The sequence below is a fragment of the Numenius arquata genome, chromosome 2 (genome assembly GCF_964106895.1).
Source record: "Numenius arquata chromosome 2, bNumArq3.hap1.1, whole genome shotgun sequence".
Lineage (NCBI taxonomy): Eukaryota > Metazoa > Chordata > Aves > Charadriiformes > Scolopacidae > Numenius > Numenius arquata.
This window is the reverse complement of record NC_133577.1, coordinates 40,105,320-40,123,203: the sequence shown is the minus strand read 5'-3', so window position 1 is coordinate 40,123,203 and position 17,884 is coordinate 40,105,320. Positions and strand designations below refer to the sequence as shown.

The 17,884-nt window shown below is 35.9% G+C and overlaps 1 protein-coding gene across 1 annotated transcript in view; it reads left to right on the top strand.

Annotated features, from left to right (window-relative positions):
* The window catches only part of MTA3 (metastasis associated 1 family member 3), a 138,001-nt gene that overhangs the window by 56,705 nt on the left and 63,412 nt on the right, over positions 1 to 17,884 (top strand). Inside the window, exons 7-9 of the mRNA XM_074163119.1 lie at positions 297 to 399; positions 9,820 to 9,919; positions 14,333 to 14,521. Of these exons, the coding sequence (XP_074019220.1) occupies positions 297 to 399; positions 9,820 to 9,919; positions 14,333 to 14,521 (392 nt within the window). The remainder of the gene's footprint in view (positions 1 to 296; positions 400 to 9,819; positions 9,920 to 14,332; positions 14,522 to 17,884) is intronic.

Genomic DNA, 17,884 nt, shown 5'->3' with positions numbered 1-17,884 from the left:
TTTAAAGAAACCACTGGTTACTTAAATTCTGGTTTCAAGTTTTTAATCACATTTTCTTAAAAGTTCTTTGATACTACACCTCCTAAGAATGCCTCCTTAAATTGAAATGCTGATGTTAAGGGAAAATATTTATTTCACTGATGCTGCATTATGGAATTTAAATGGATAACTGCTGATTTTTAAGTACTGTGTGTGTGTTTAAAAATGTACAATGTCTCTTTTAAACATAGTACAATAAATACGCAGAGAAAAACATTGTGAGTAATAAGTGTTTTGTCCCATCTACCTTTTGACAGGAGAATTAGATGACAGAGAACAGGCAAAGCTGGAAGTAAAAGTATGGGATCCAGATAGCCCCCTTACTGACCGTCAGATTGACCAGTTTTTAGTTGTAGCACGGTAAGATTAAAATCCTCTAATAAAAAAAATTCCTTTTCCTTTTCCTACTGACTATTTATTCCCCTATATCGTGTTGCTCAACTTGTTTGCCATTTTGTGAGCCCTTTTCTTTCCCACAGTTAGCTAACAGACAAAATCAAACCATAATCTTGTGCATATTTATTGAAGCTACCAATGCAGAAGAGAGAAAAAGACAGTGAGTTTTGGAATAATGCTACACTGCCTGTATTTCAGGTTATAGTAGAATTTGGTACTTTAAATGTAGACATCAGTCTGTTTTCCCCTCAGAGTAAACGAAACAGGATTTCGGTGCTAATATTTTAGTCTTGTATTATAGTACTTGGAATTTCCTAGTGTAATTTAAAGCTAAGAGTAGAAATAAAGAAAATGTTAACAAACTAAATGGATGCAGAACTTGCCTGATTTGCATATAAGCTGAATAATATGCAGTGCACTTATTTTGTATGAATGTTGAAATAAAAGTTTTGAAGTGATGCATTTCATTAGTGAAAAAAATCTGATCAGTTCAATTTGATAAATTAACATGTGATTATGCAGATTTATAAGGGGAACATCAAAGCCCTTGGAATTCAGAAACACCTTTAAAAATAATTTCTCTAAAAAAAGAAACAGCTTTCAAAACTCTGTAGACTTCTTACTGAAGAACAACTCTACACTCATAAGATATAGCATGTTTCACTTGTACTGTAATTCGTACTCACAAATACAGACAGTATAAAGGTACTGTTCTAATGATGACAGATAATATAGTGATTTTATCTTGAATCACTCCATCTCCTGTATTTTCTGTAACGTGGTTGCAGAGCGGTCTCAAATCTTCTTAGGCAAACAATATTTTTCTGTTTCCAATTTCTGCCCTTTTTGCCAATTTCTGCCCTGAAAAAAGTGTTTCAGGAAGGAAATAAACAGAAGTTGCTTTGTATTTTCCAGCTTCTGTGTATGGTGAAATGGGTTGCCAATTTACTGTTTTACAGTTCAATGCTGATCCACCAGGGTTTCTTCTTTTTCGTCCACTTTGTAGCACTGTATCCTTTCTGTACAGTAGTAAAAATTGCCTGCCCTTGTTAAATTTCCAAGCAAGCCAGAGAGGGGTATAGGTGTGAACATGCATCTGTTCAGAAGATCACAATGCCTGGTAGATGCTCCAGAAAACAGAATTACTTCTATCACCAGCAATATAATACCTAGATATGTATGGCCAGACCATTATGGGGAACCTTAAAAATACCACCTTTGTGAAGATTATGTGTGTTTTTGAAGAGTTCATTCATTGCTTTAACATCCCTCCGCTCCCCATTTTGCAGCCACTCTGGGGAGCTGAAGTAGTATACTGTGAAGCTGAAAATATTCCCAGAGGAGTGCAAATCAGTCTACTGGGAAGTAACAGAGAATAAATGAAATTTTTAGAGAAAAACGTTCTTCTCTCTTTGCTCCCTTATTTAAGACATCCTGTGCAATGGTGTGCCCTGACCAAGACTGCATTTGTTTAGAAGTTGATACTTTTCTGTAAAAGATGGTTTTTGTTACGGAGGGAAGGGGTCTTGGCCATAGCTGACTAATTGTAGCTATCTAAGATCTTGTGTTAGGCAATCTTAATGACCAGCTGTGATCAGGTGTTACTCAGATACCCCTTTATTGATGTTCTTCCACAGAACTCTATTAATCTTTGTAAACTGCTTTTGAACTGGCGGAAACTATTTCCAAGCTTCTATATACCTGTATTCACAGGCTGCAACATTACATTTCTGTTGCATTAAGTGCTTCTGAGACAGATTTTCACCAGAAATGGTTCTCCTGTGGTGATTGTGGCAGCTTTAAATTCAATATGCTGTGTTCTTGCATGTAAAGACTTTCATGATACTGGACTACTAAAAGCTGCTTGAGTAACAGTGGAGCTGGTAGTATGATCTGTTAAACTCTGCTTATAGACTTTGTGGTGGCCTAACTGCTGCTCACTGGGCACTGGCTGTGTCTGCTGGGTTTCCAGTGAGAATGGTATTTCTCTGGTTCCTGGAAGCTATGTTTAGTTTTGCAAATCTGAAATTCTGACAGTAAGAACTTTTTCCCAAATGCTTTCCTATATGTGATTTTGGTTAAGTGTGGGTATGCTATCTGTATTTGAAATTTGAAAAGCATTTTCACATGATCTTTTTTGCATGGTGCATCGAAGGCACCAAGTATTTCTTCTCAGTTTTTCAGTCTGCTCTGGCTGAAGAAAGGGTTGCTTTTGTCCTTGTAGGCTTCAGCTTTTTCTATCACACAAGCATGCTTTGTTGGTTCTTTAGAAGGTGTTTAAACACTCTCTTTCTATTTGTATTGCCCATTTGCAAGAACATTTATATTTGGCCTAAGACATGTAGCTTTCCCAGTCTTACAAGGTTTGTTTACTGTCTCAGGAACAAGAGGCCTTTCTTCTAGGTTTATATGCTTGGTCGGTCTGGGCCTGTCACTAAGCTCTAGTCTGCAATAATCTGCTGGATATAAAGGTAAAAGAATATGCCTGTCCTGTCCAGAAATTGGAGGTAGTAGTGCCAGAAAAATCTATGGAGATTTTGAAAAAAGTAGAAGGGTACTTAACCTTGAGCTCCCAAAGTAGTCTTCCTTGACCGTGGATTTACAAGTCTTGAAAGTACCTTGTTGCTACTACAGAAGCATAATTTGGGCAAGGGTCTCTTGCTTGAACTAGCACAAGCATCTGTTAGGAGAAGCTTGAGGCATCAGACCAATGTATTCTGGTTTTGAGTTGTTTCTTGGGTAACACACTATCATTTATACTCTGGCAATGAGAATTCCAATACCATTTTCCACTCCATTCAAATAAGATATGGCTTCGTCAACCAATTTTGATTGTCATATATATTATTGGCAACAGTCCTTCTGTGTCTGTTAGCTTCAAAGAACTCTGAGAAGCTTCAACAGCAGTTGATAACTGTTCATGTTGGCAGATAGTACAATACAGTAGAAGTGGATTAGTAAAATTGAAATATTTGGTGCTGAGGACCTAGCATCCACACTACACACCTTTTGAACAGTTTTATTTTTAGGCTAACTCTAATCTGGTCCTGTGGACTAAATGTCTATGAGTATGTGGAACTACTGTTTAACTTAACAGAAATCCAGTTTGTATTCTACAAGATTCCTTTTGATATTGACTAAAGTGCAGTAGATAAAGATACTGGAGACAGTTGCTTTGAAACTTGATTCCTAATTTGAACTAAGATGCTGATATAGATACCCCCTGTTTTGTCCAGTCATCAGCCTCTATCGTTCCTAATACACAAGGAATACTTAATTTCCTTGTGAGATCTCATGTTCTCTTTCTAACTGTATTCCAAGTTGCATAGTATTAGGAAACAGAAACTTTCCTATGGTGTGTATAATGTAATAGTCGTGGGGTTTTTTTTAATTTTTTAAGGAGTCAAAAATGGTCCTGACCAGACTCAAATGTGGTAGGAGTAGATGCTCAGAGCCATAGACTTGACCCATTTTTTTTTTTCATTTTCATTCTGTCTGCTAATTTTGCCTATAATTCATTACATGATGTTTTTGGTACATTCTAGTCCTGTTTATGTACTTTATGATGCGGTGAAACAGTTAACGACTTAGTCCTTTTATTCTGCTTTATCTAACTAGATTATGAACATTGTCTTCTGGAAGGAATGTATCTCTGAATCAAACTATTTTCCAGATGTTTGTGGTCTCAGCTTGTTTTCACCTGAAACAGAGTTTTGAAGACTAATAAATAACCTTAAAGCATTGCATATCTACCTTAAAATTTTGTTCTTTAATTACTTTGAAATTAAAATGTCATTGCATACCTCTGGCTAACATAACATATTTCTCTTCATTTGAATGCCTGCCTATTTTTTTGATGGAAAATTACAGAAAAATGGAAAATTACATGTTAGTCATTATGAATTAGAGTTTGATCCTTCCTGCGTCGTTTCCACTTTTCCATTTCCTCTAATATAGTGATTATGTTCATTTTTGTTGGTTACTATTGATTTAGTTAAAAGTGCTCATGGTATTTGGAGGTTTATTTGTTATAGCAATTTATCTTACGGTGAGGAGGCAAATGCAGTGCAATTCAGGCAGCAACGTGTCTTTCATGATATTGAGGAAAAGAATACACTCATCACCTAAGAACAATAAGTAAAAGCATTTTAAAGCGTATTTAAAAAGTAATACTCTGTTCTTCCAAGATAATTCAGTGTAGTCAGTGGCAGTAAATAAGACCTCCTAAAGCTCATCAATGAAAACAAATACGTAGAGTTACTGGTTGGAAATCTTCACTGTTAGTGTGCTTCTGGATTATCTTTAAGCGCTGAGAAGTAAGAGGATTTGGAGTTCATTAAAGAGGTAATGAAATTTAATGGCAGAATTGCAATATAAAATTATGCAGTAAAGGTGGTAAAAATCTTTATGCTAATGCTGCACTCAGAACTAGATGTTTGCTGTTGAGGTGAATTACAGCATTTAATGGTAAGCAGATGGTTTAGCAATAAAAAGAAAAAATATGTTCACTTCAAGTTTACTAGGAATATCAAACCTACTATGTTTCTGCCTGTCTGTCATGCTTGGCCAATACATGTTTATTCCTTTGTACTTTTTGTGTGACTATATTTCTTCTTCACCAATTTAATTTGAAAACAACTAATTCAGAGTTGGAGCTGGGTTTTTTTGCATCTTTTTTTATGAAATTTGATCTATTGTACTATAAAAAAAATTTCTGCAGCAGCATTTCCCTGAACCTGCTCTTTGGGGGATGCAAATCTCCTCTTCCATGACTGTGAAATTGCAGGATGAAGTACAGATGATCACTTAAATCATATCCTGTGAATTTTCTGCTTGTATGTGTCAGATTCTATTTCTGTTGAGTAATAAAGATTTCAGATACGTTCCATTGCTATTAATCTAGTAATGAATCTGAAGGTTAGTTGTGGTGCGTAGGGGACATTGTATGTAATGCCACCTCCTACCCTAACTTTGAGAGTCTTTCAGAGAAAGAATAGTGGCAGGTAGGTGACTTTCATGTTTGTTATGTCATCTCCCTGTGCGCTCTAAATATCTGAAGTGATAATAATGAAACAGCACTGTACAGACAGTTGCTTAAAAAAACAAGGAAAATGTGTCTTCTGCAACAGCATCATTTTACTATGAATATGTTCTTCACGTCAGATTTTACATTATCTAGTAGTAAAAATCTCCAGGGTATTTTTTCAACTTTAATTAATACTGAGCTGATGATATATATCTCCACTGAAGAAGTATGTTTTTTCTTCTTTCCAATATTTTAAGTATCACAAGACTCTTTGAAGGAGCAATCAGATATTAATTGGCTGTTTGTAAAAGGCTCTTATTGATAGCAGTCTAAGAGGTCATCTTTTAGGACCATTTCCAATCATAGTGAAGGGAAACATTTATGTAATAATAAGGAAAACAAAAGCTTCCTAATATGTAGGAAACCACCAAAGATCCACTTAATTATTTTCCTCAAAAACATTAACTCTTGAGGTGGCACGTAGGTCTCATGCATTAGTTGCAAATATGTGAGGAAAATTGTGAATTTGCAGATTCATGTATGCACAGAGGTGGTTTGCTTTAAACAGATTTGTTCAGAGTATACCCACTATTCATCTCATATCCCTGAAACGCAGAAACAATGTATAAAAGTGGATAATTAAAATAAATGTCCTCAGATTGAAAAGGATTTCTATCTCAGCTGGATTTTTGAGAATACAAGAGGGAAGAACATAGAGGGTCACTGGCCTGGATCCAGACTTTCTGGACTTTCTGGATCCAATTTGATGCCAGACTAACGTTGCTACCGGGAGACTAGTGACTATTTTTATCCTGATGTACAATCACAGTGGTTTCAGATCTTCTTTCGTAAATAATGCCCCTTTTCAGAACTAGTTACTGATGAGCAATTTAATCTTTAGAAGTGTGTTATGCCTGTTATCTTGCTGCTTCATAATTTCATTGGCTATTACTGATAACTAATCTTATGCAAAAATTTGAACAATTCCTTCCTTTAATGTCTTGGACTTGAGTCAGAAGAAATTCAGAGCAATGTATTTTCTGTGTTCAATACCTAATTTGAAGTTTTGCCTGAACATATGGCACACAGGCACAACAAAATGATGATAAGCTACTTCATCCCTACAGAGTTCACTGTCAGGTTTTTTTGGACATAGATGTTGTTGAGTTTTGCTGAATTTGTAGATAGTCTTAGATCCTGGCACCGAATTATCTTGATTTGTTTTATGTTTGTATGGTTGTCAGCTGCATTCTCTGTTATAAGTCCTTGAGAGAACATTCTTGGTTCTGGTCTTTAAGGTACTTAAAACAAGGAAAACTTAATTAAGGAGACACTGGATCATTTGGTCTAGCCCCCTTAAAGCTGTTATATCTGCTTGCTGATACAGCCTGTGCAAAGAGTGATCTCCCTGCTGATAGCCCCAGTTGTTTATCATTCCTGTCCATCTCTACCACCTGTGCAATTCCCTGTCTGAGTGCCTTTTGGCCTTAGTTTATTTTGGGAGGCCTGGGAGTGTTGGTTTCTGTTTGAAGTCTCAGTGCTCTTATTACTCATTGAGTAACTAATTTGTGACTAGCTTACTGAGCACATTTTTTTGGTTACGTGAGTTTATTATTGTTATTATTAAATATACTTTTAATTAAGTATTTACAGTTATTCTTTGGATTCTACCAACTTAATGGAACATTTACATTAAAGAGTATGTTTAAAAGGAAAAATGAGTAGTTCAGGGTCTGACTGTTCAGCCTGTGTTGGCTTAATACTCAGTTCTAATTTAGTAGCAGGTAGGTGAAGACACAGTGTGTCTTCTGGAAATGGGCATTGGTTAGTTGGGTGGGTTTTTGTCCTTTTAACATTTAAAAAATAATTCTTTGGTGGTATAATTAGGAAAAAAAATACAAGGAAAAATCACAGGGGAAATATTTGACTTCTGTATCAGTATGTTCCTCATATCTGTTTTTTAAAAGGAAAAACATAAAAAAGTAATTTTAGTGGTTTCTAAAATTAATACTGCGTTTGGATGGCATGGCTAGATTATAAAGAGCACTGTATATCACTGTTAAGTTTTGAGACTAGTTATTATTTAACAACCAATGCTCTAGAATTCATATACTTACTTGGGTTGTCTGAAAAATTGACTGTTTTTCAAAAGTTTCCAGGAAAAGGTGAACTGGAAGTTACATTGGTTTCAATGTATAGCCACAGACACACACACTTTCCCCCCTCCTCAGTATGGCACACTGCCTACGTTTTATGGTGGTTTTTACTTGTTTTGCACTCAGGTACCCCATGCTCCCATGCAGCATTCCTCTGGTGGTTGCTATCGTCTCCTACTCAGTACAGCTGTGGAAGGGATGTCAACTAGTCCATCAATTCTTATTTCTTTATCACTTATTCGAAATAAACCTAGCTTTATATTGTGTCTTTATTTTGACTTTATGCACTGGGCAACATAATTCACATATGCTTGGGCTCTGAAGTCAGTCTAAAAGGTTTGATGTGCTAGAGACTGACTTGTGAAGACATACTCTTTGTAATTTTCATCGCATACTCATTTTATTTTAGAAATATGGTCAAAAGAAAATAGTGTTAATTATGCAAAAGGAAGATAAGAAGCTAGAAGGTAGCAGCAGAAGGGAAGTGCAGTCATGCCGCATGTTGCTTTACTGGTTTGAACAGTAGCGACAGAAGGATCACAGGAAAGGCTGTTTAGCTACAGCCCTTATCAAAGCCAACATGTTTAAAGGGGTTGACTGACTATCAGGAAATGTGTTCACAATAGAGCCTTATTCTCGGGACTGATTTGTGGACAAATACTGTTTTATGTACTGCCAAACTTTTTAAAAAAGAAAATAGAATGTGTATGTGTTCTCGTCACATATTTGCCATCTCTGCAAAGAGGGAGCAAAGGTTTTGGAACATTTGAATGTAACTTATGTATTCCACAGCCTTTAGAAATTTAAGCTGTTAATATCTGGAGTGTGTGAATCACTGCTGTTGAATCTTAACTGTGTCTTAAAAGTTTTTGGCAGCCAGTACTGAAACATGTATTCAGTATTAAATGTTTTGAGATTCAAGATAAAATTGCAATAACACGTTATTACCAGTTTCTCCACAATCAGTAATGCACCTCAGTGAGTTAAAATCTTGGTGCACACTACATTATTTTATTTTTAAATATTTGGTTTATAGTACACAATAATGGGAAACTTTTAGTGTGTTGATCTCTGTCAATGACATTCCTCGTTAGTATATTCTACGCTTACAACTTGTGTGAAATGTAACTGATGAATAAGGCTCCAGTCCTTCAGTCCAGAGGCTTACACTCTATTAAAAATGTTAGGTGAGTAATTGGATCTTTGAATTTAGAGGGACTTATATCATAACTGCAACAAGTCATTTTTTCTAATATCATGGTGACAGAGTGCACCTCCGAAGTCATTATGCAATTCAGGATACTGGAGCAGCTTCTGTTCTGTTAATTAATAATCTTTCTCATGTGTTCCTGCATCTTTTCTCTATGATATGCTGAGCCCAGTCAAATTCTCTTATGCATCTTTGCCTTCATCATCTATGCTATATCATAGATGTGCTTCCAAGAAAAGTTTGCAGTTTAAAACATTCACTGTCACACTAATTCTCCATCTCTGTGCCTTATCTTTTGTTGTTCTGGTAAGTCTAATCAATGCCATGTACAATACATCAACAAAGGTGCAATAAAAACATAAAAGTTTGGAGAAAAATGTGACCAGTTCAATAATGGTGGAATGCTTTTAGTAAGTAGGCTGAGAGATCCATGTACTTCATTGTTACATAAAACCTGTGACAAAAAATATGAGTTTGGAGGTGTCTAATATTAAGCTAATATGCTTTCTTTGTTTTACTAATGAAAGTAGTGGACATGCATTACCGAGTGAAAACAATGTTATTAATTCCTCATGGGAACCTGGTGAACTCCCTTGTTAAATTGTATTGTAATTTGTTGAACAGTGTTTTGACTTTTTAATTTTAGAAATAATAGTCACAGTTGTAAAGCTCAAACTGAATGAGGTCTTTGACTTCATAATTAATAAAAAATTGGTACATTAGAATTCTATTGGGTACCTTTTGTTTCCGTGCTGGTCTTTTATGTAGGTTGTTAATTTTGGGGGAGAAAGTCAGGATTTTTACTGCAATGCTTGGTGATTTGTCTTTATCATTTTGTCCTTTGTTAGCAAAGATCTGAAATCTTAAGAGTAACAGTATGTGACTTTTATTTTTAAAAGCATGCTTTTATCAATATGACATAGAGTCTGATAAAAATTAAAAGAAGGTTGAATCTTTCTATGCCTTTACTGTCTACTGTTTCTCTGTTGTAGTGCTGTTGGCACATTTGCTCGAGCATTGGACTGCAGCAGTTCTGTCAGGCAACCGAGTTTACACATGAGTGCAGCTGCTGCTTCCCGAGACATCACACTGGTAGGTGGCTTGTTAAAATCCCTACAACTTTTTTTTTACATCTGTGAATTCATCCAGAGTCCCTGTCCCTCTGGATGTCTGTTTTTCTTTAGATGCCTGCATGCAAGGTGTCTGTGTGTATTTTAGGTAATCCTGTGTGTTTTCTGCAAGCATGTTTGTGCTGCCCTTGTAATCACACTGTATATCGCTTGGCTTTAGCAGAAATTTATTTAAATATAATATATGTGATAATTTCCACAGCAGGGTGGATAGTACATGTTGTATAAGGATTCACTTGGTATAATTGATCAATAGTGTGACTTAAAGTATGCAGTAATAAAGCTGATGGAAAATTGTTTAGATGATATTTTGTACTTGCTATACCTGTGTGTTAGTAAATGTTCTAAAGTATGAGCAATCAGACTGTGTTAAGCACCGTTTGAAGAACCCTTTACTTAGAACATCCTTAGGATGTTTCTTTAGTTCGTTGAAGTACTCACTGTAATATAAGCACCTGCATCTTTTAGAGGAAAATTAAAAATTTATCAATTACAGACCAAACTTTTGTCTCTGTATATTCATATTAGCTGAGATGACAGATATGCTACGGTAATAAAAGCGAACCAGGAAAACTATGTGAGAGAAAAAAACCTACTGTTTCATAACATCAGGTCTGACTTAGATAAGCAAAGACATCAGCAAGAGTTGTTTATTTTATATTTTTTTTTGCAGAATCGTGAAGATGATAGTTAAGGCTAAAGTAGATTTGCTATTCATCATTTGCTTGAGTATGTTAAACTAGAGGACACTGAATGAAACAGATCACTTTAAAATAGTTAAGGTACTGCCTTATATAGTGGCTGTAGAGCTGGATTTTAGTGCTATAAAATTTTGTAGGAACAGGCAATATCAGCAGGTTAAAAAATGGGTTAAAAAAAATATGGACCATGGGTACTGAGGAGAACAGGGAGAGGTGTACCATCAGGCATTTCTAATTCCCAAGTTTTGTAGATTTTGGTGAGTGAAATGGGAATTGACCTCAGACTGTGGTTCAACTGACTTATTTTCTCTAAGTAACATCTGCTGCTGATGACCAGTCTGATTCAGTAGGGCAATTTTATATTCCAGATAAAACATATTCATTAGCGTGATGAGAAAAATATTTCATTTCTTACATTTTGCAGTGTACACAAAGACTATTAAACGGGAAACTGACTTAGTCTGAACTATTGTACTGTTGTAAAGGCAGTGGCAAAATGTAATGTTTTCAGTAATGCTTAGAATGAGTTTTCTGTTTGACACTTGCTGCTATGACCTTACCAGTGTAATTCTCTTCACAGTATATGCTTTTTTTTCCCATCAAAATAGTTCTTTAGTTTAATGTTTTTCATTTTATTAAGATTACATTGAATGAAGAATTTCTTATAAATCCTACACATTGCACATCCTTCTTACTGTATTCAGTGATTAATAGAATAGATTCATCCTTATAGCAATTTCTTGTTTGAAAGTATGTGTGCAGTGCTGCTAATAAAGGGATACGTTTAGTGTTTGAGTGCCATATAAATGTTTCTGCATTGCAAATGATCCATTAAGTTCCATTACACTTAATGAAAGGCATATCTAATAATGAGGCACCAGAGGAGCCACCCCAGGTTTAATTATTGTGTCTGTCTGTTCTCATTTTCCTACCCCCTCAGCTTTTTAAAACCCTTCTCTTTTGCTCTTTGGCAATGTACTTCCTTCTAAGTTAAGAAAAGATGTATTTGTCATTGTAGTAGTTACTCTTTCAGACATTCCTATGTTAATTGGGAGCATATTTTGAGCAGGAGTTTAAGTTAGTACAGACGTTTGCAGAACTTGTGGTATATCTTATTTATGCTTTGAAAGGGATGTAGGTGCACAACACTAAGAAAATTATACTGTCTGTATTCTTCATGCAAGGCAGATAACTCTTGCACATGAAGAGCTATTAATGGGATTTCTGTACACCACACCTCTGGCTTTCCAGTATTCCGAATTAGTTGTTTCAGTTAGAGATGACTGTAAACAGACTGATTAAAAAAATGCAATAAATGTATAGGTTATAGACATGAGCAAATTCAGGGTGGATGTACACAATAGGGGGGGTCTTGCAGCTTAACAGCAAGTAAGAGCTACTTTCAGGCTTCCTTATTTTGAAAACATGGGTAAGGTAATGAGACAAGGCAGGAAACTGTCAATGCTTTTAAGAAAACCCTACTGAAAGACATGAAACAATGTGTGTTTACCTTCTTAGATTATAGTAAATGTTCTTTTCTTACAGTGATAAAGACTTGCGAGACAAACAACTTGCATTTCTGGCCTCCTCAGAGGCAGTGTTTTATTTTATAATGAAAGTTCTCTGAGAAGAGGAGGAAACTGGGAAGACTTCCTGTTTCAGATTCCTAGACACTGCATAATGTATACACTGATGGTTAGAGCCATTAAAGCAAAGCAGGTTGATGGAATCACTTGCTTCTTGTATCACTTGGAAGAGCCCATGCTACTTTACTGTGAGGAAGTAAATCTGGTTTTGGATGTCTCCTTAGGTATCAGTTACCACTAGTTGTTTCTTGCAGTCCTCTCATCCTTGAGTGAATCAGATAAAAAGGAGATACTCCAGGACTTTTTGTCTTGAGCTGTAGTGATGTCTTCAGGCTGCTCTTGCTTTTGCGAGCACAGTTTACTTGCTGCCGCATGGGAATTTGATTGCAAATGAGGGCTGACAAACCTGTAGAAGGCAGAGTGTGTTATCATGGGAACTTGTCTGTGGTGTTCTGTCACAGAACAGCTCTGTGAAGATAGTACTTTATCCATAGACTTCATTATGAATCCTTTCTTTAGTAATATAAAAAAAAAAAAATCTTTATGGAATCAGATGTTTGTTATAGATGGGAAAATTAACGTAAGGCAAGAGCAAGATCCTTATTTATTCACTTGTGTTGTCATTCTTAAGAAAGTTGGTTTCGGTGAATAGATCCAGATTTAGCAGCTATTTGGAAAATGCCTGGTATGTATTGCTTTTCCACAAGGGCTGCAATTGAAACAAAAATTTAAATGTTGGTAACATATAGTGAGTGTTCAGTCTTAAAGCCTGATTTACTCGCTGCCTGAATGATAAGCAATAAACCAGTATTTCATTTTATTCTCTAATCTGAAGATGATGGATTTTAGACATCGTTACATATTTCCATATTAGAATACTTCATTTTAACAATAGCTTTTTCTCAAGGCTGCTGGTGAATTTGACTTGAACCATAAGTAAAAAGACTTGTTGTAGGATAAGAGTGACATTAGTTCTTGCAGATGAAACAATTCAAGAATCTTGTGCTTGATAGCCTTCAAAGACATATATTGAAAGCTGGAGCAAGTCTTTAGGCACTCACAGGAGATGGCAAAAGATAAGGAGAATTCATTATTTGCAGTATGTTTGTATGCAGAAGCTCAACTGGGTTTGCTCTGAGAATGCTATACTGACACATCATGCAAGAGTGTTCCTTCCTTGAAAAGTTTTGGATGTCCCCTCTCATGAGTAGAGTTTAGGGCTGTATGAGATTGCGTACAGCTCATCGCTGTGGTGGGATAAATAAGTGGGAGACTGATGTTACACAGTCACACACATTATTGGGCTTTATATCTCTAATAGCTCCTGCAGCACAGCAATTTAAGATTGTGGTGGTGGGATCTTTTGGGCTGCTGAGTCAGAAAGGCTTCCTGTACGTTTCTCATTTTCCCTGCGGGTGGATTTCTGACGTAGTTGTTTACTTTTCCTATTCCCCGTAATTGGTTAGTGATGTGAGCATTCAGTATTACCTCTAGAGTGAAATGCTATAACTTGCTCATTTTCTATTTTCCTCTTTTATAAAGGAAAGTGAAGTAAGCCAAGAAACCTCATTTACCCATCTCTGACAGCAGAGTTGAACAAGGAACAAAAGTTTTGCTTGTTTTTCAGTATGACGATAATGAAAACAATAAATGACTTCCTTCCCCAACAATGAGAATATTGAGTACATAGACGTCTCGACAGCTATTTAGCTACTGCTTAGAACTTCTCTTAGTTGAAAATGACCCCTCAGTCAATATATACTACTGTCTCTATTGGGTTACTTGGAGCCAATTTCTACAACTAAAGATTCTCTAGAAATGTTTGCTAGTAATTTGCAGGAACTAATAAACTAATGTCATTTTTGGTAAATATTTTATTAAGGCATTTCCTTTCCCAAATTAAGTAATAAACAATTTATTTTCCTTATGTTCCACAGCAGAAAACCTATGATATAAAGATAGATTCTAAATTTAGCATTAGTTGAAGCTTCTTGTATGGCTTATAGAAAATAACACGTTGAATTTGCATTAACTGAAATGGACTGCTGTCTGTTAAAACGTTTTTTTTTATTCTCTTCTCCTTGCTAGTTTCATGCAATGGATACACTGCATAAACACAACTATGATTTGAGCAGTGCCATCAGTGTTCTAGTGCCACTGGGAGGGCCTGTCTTGTGTAGAGATGAAATGGAGGAGTGGTCAGCATCAGAAGCTAGTTTATTTGAAGAGGCACTGGAAAAGTATGGCAAGGACTTCAATGACATTCGACAAGACTTTGTAAGTACAAAAGTAATCCACTTTTCTGTTACTGTTTTTTTCACATGGGTGTGCATAACTGCTTTCTGTAGGTTTGGAAGATTAGCTAGAGCAGAAACCTGTGTAGCTGAAGTGTAATTAACATACACATTTTTATCTGGATGCAAGTCAATGTGCTTTCTTATTCGGTGCCATTCTTTGGAAAGATGTTGACAGAAGATAATCTGTTTAATGGTTTAATACCAGGCAGGATGTCTCATACTGATGTGTTTTGATAAGGATTTTTACAAGGATCTGAAAAAGTTCCAACAGCTTTACAGAGCTTTTCCACAATTTCCAGTGAAATTCATTAGCAGCTACATGGCTGATTCCCCTGAGTGTTTTTGGAAAGCTGGGATTTCCCTCTATGGTTAGCTGAAAGAAATTCATATTCAGATAGCCTTTAAAGTGCACAGCAGGGAATTATTTTGACATATTAGGTATTTTGGCACTTGTGAAAAGTAAAGGAAATGTTTTCCAGAATGTTATAACTAGTACTGGTTTTGGTACTGAAGTATCAGACAATAGGGCAGCAAAACTATAATTTGCTGAATGCTAACGCAGATTAATTAAAAGAAATTTATTCTAACGCTGATTGCTGGAATTGCTAGTAGTTTGTTTGCAATGTTTTTTGCATGCTTCTCAGAGAGCCTGTTTCTTTCAAGGAAAAAGATTTCCTCTGATGTACTAAGTTCAAGTTGGGCTTTGTGAAAAAGTTAGGATTTGAGCCAAAGGAATTCTATTACTTAAGACTGAAGTCGATTGAAACATTTTCACAACTCATTCTGATTGACTCTTGAGAGCTCAGAGCTTTTTTTCTTTGCAGATATTATTAATAATCTTTGTGAGGGGAAAATAGTATTCCATGGTAAATGTAGAAGTCCTTCCAAGACAGAGCGTGGGACAGTGGGAGGAGGCTGGGCACTGAGCGAAGCTGTCTTTTCTTCAGTTTCACAGTTCTGAAATGAAACAGATAATTGCATGAAGGTGGGAAGGGAAGGCTATTGTTTTTCTGAAGAAATGACATTTTAACAGGTGTATTATATCCGCATGCTTAATTTTGAGATTCCTAAGGGAGAAAATGTTCACTGCGTTCATCACATAAGGTTGAAAATTGCATCATGGATAGAATAGCTCTGTTAAGTTCATTTTATGGAGCTTTAGAACTGAAATCTTGACATAAATTACAATTCCTTATTATTTATCATACAGAAAAATGGTCCTCAGCTGTAATTGTTCAATAGTTCAGTAGCTATCTCTTCTAACTAAATGTCTCTTAATATATAGTATTCAGCTTTTCAAAATGCCTAAAGTGTGTATTACAGATTTTATCAGCTGTTTACAAGTTCAGTCCCAACACAGTTTGTGACCAAATATATCTAAGCCTTGTCTCTGGTATTTATGTAATATTTTTATTTTCTGTATAATTTCTGTGTTGTATGTAATTTTGTTGATGCGCATACAGTAATGTGATACAGTACAGTAATGTGTTGCAGGAATCACGCGTTTGTAATCTTCAAATGCTAGATATCTGAGTGAGCCTACTAGAAGCTCTTTAAAGTGTTCAGTTTTTATCTCAGGTAGGCTCCTGATACCCTCCCTCTTTCACTGACTCATCCGTCCCAGAACGCAGATATTTTTCCCTTACTCTCCTCCCCAAGTGAGGGACACAAACAGATCTACAGATCTGTGTAGCCCACTGAGGGCACATTAATGATGAGTTGAAGCAGAAATAGATATGGAGCACTAATTAATTATAATCTCATTTAGTTAGAACAGGGATGTTGTCTGTCTTTAAATCTTTAATTTTTTTTTAACCTTTGGAAAAGTGGCATGCCATTTCTAAAACATCATTAGAAGAGCACCTATTTTACGTACCAATTTATGTGGTATTGACAACTGCACACAATCTTAATCTAATTCTATGTCATTGGAAGCTTTCAGGTACATTAATCATTGTGTAATCTTGGGGCATTAATCATTGTGTAATCTAATTTCTCTAGAGTAAAATTCACATGTTCTCACTTGCTATGTAGCATTTGAAAGGTATAGGGATTTGAAAACAAATGTGGTTTTAAGTAATCATCTAAAATAGTCCTTCAAGATTTAGGTCGTGGATATGTGAAAAGTTTCTGCAGGGTGAGGTAGGTGTAAATTTGTATCACTTAAGCAGTGGTTATGAATGAGAACACATTTATCTATTATCATCCCTCTCTTCAGTGGCTACTCATTGAAAAGTAAGTACTCTTATACATGGTGTAAAAGCATGGGCAAAGTAGCTAATGCACTGGTTCATGCTGACTTTTTGAGTATCCACGTAAGATCTAATAAAATTATATGCTGCGGTGCCAGAGATTAAACTTGAACCTAAGCAGTTTAATGCCACAGTGCAGGCAAGATGGCTGTGTAGCGTGCCAGAAAGTGGTTGGTAGCAGTCTCCCGAAGCAGAAGGGTTATGTTGTACCTGCTTGAGTTGTCATGTGCCAGAGGAGTTGAGTTGCCTTTTGTGACTTGTCCTGAATTTATAAAGCCGGCAGCTGCAATCGTAGCCCTTACGTGATAGTTCTCTAAAGGGCAGGCTCATTTACTTTTCCAGCAATTAGTAAGAACTGGCGCTATTTGACATTCAATGTGCAGCTCAAACGTTAAGCTATAAACATTAAATATTAGCAAGCAAGACAATTATTTTAAATTAAATGATGTAAAGGAGTTTACCTTTTTTTTAATAGACGGAAGCTCGTTTGTTATCAAATTACCAGTCTAGCCATTGAATAATCATTTTCATCAGCTGTTGACTCATCAACTGTTACAGGAGCTCATTTGTTAATGCTCTGCTGTTTTTAAGAACCTATGTGAATCCTAATGAATCTAAACTTTTTAAGTTAATTGAATTTACTTGATTTACTTGAATTACTTCACATCCCAGGGTAGTAGAATGGGAGAAGACTGAATATTTTATGTTGTCCAAATATAACTGTTTTCCTAATGGTAAGAGACAGCTGTTATGCTTGTCAGTTCTTAGTTTTTCATTATCACCAGTTTTCACAAATTTATAATTGTTACATCTCAAATATGCCAGGAGAGGCCTTGGGAATCAGACTTGAACCATTTATGGAAAACAGGAGCAACAGTTTTCCATCTTCATAAAATTGTGAAAACATGCCTTAAAGATAACATGTTCATTTTAAGATACTTTATAATCCTGCGTTTTTCATGCTGGTCTGATTTGAGTGGTCCAGTGCTCTACAGAAACTAAAGAAACAAAATTCCCTCTCCCTTGTTTTTGTACTGCTGACACCTCTTTGCTATTTTTCTCCTACACAAATGGCATGCAGATGGCCATTT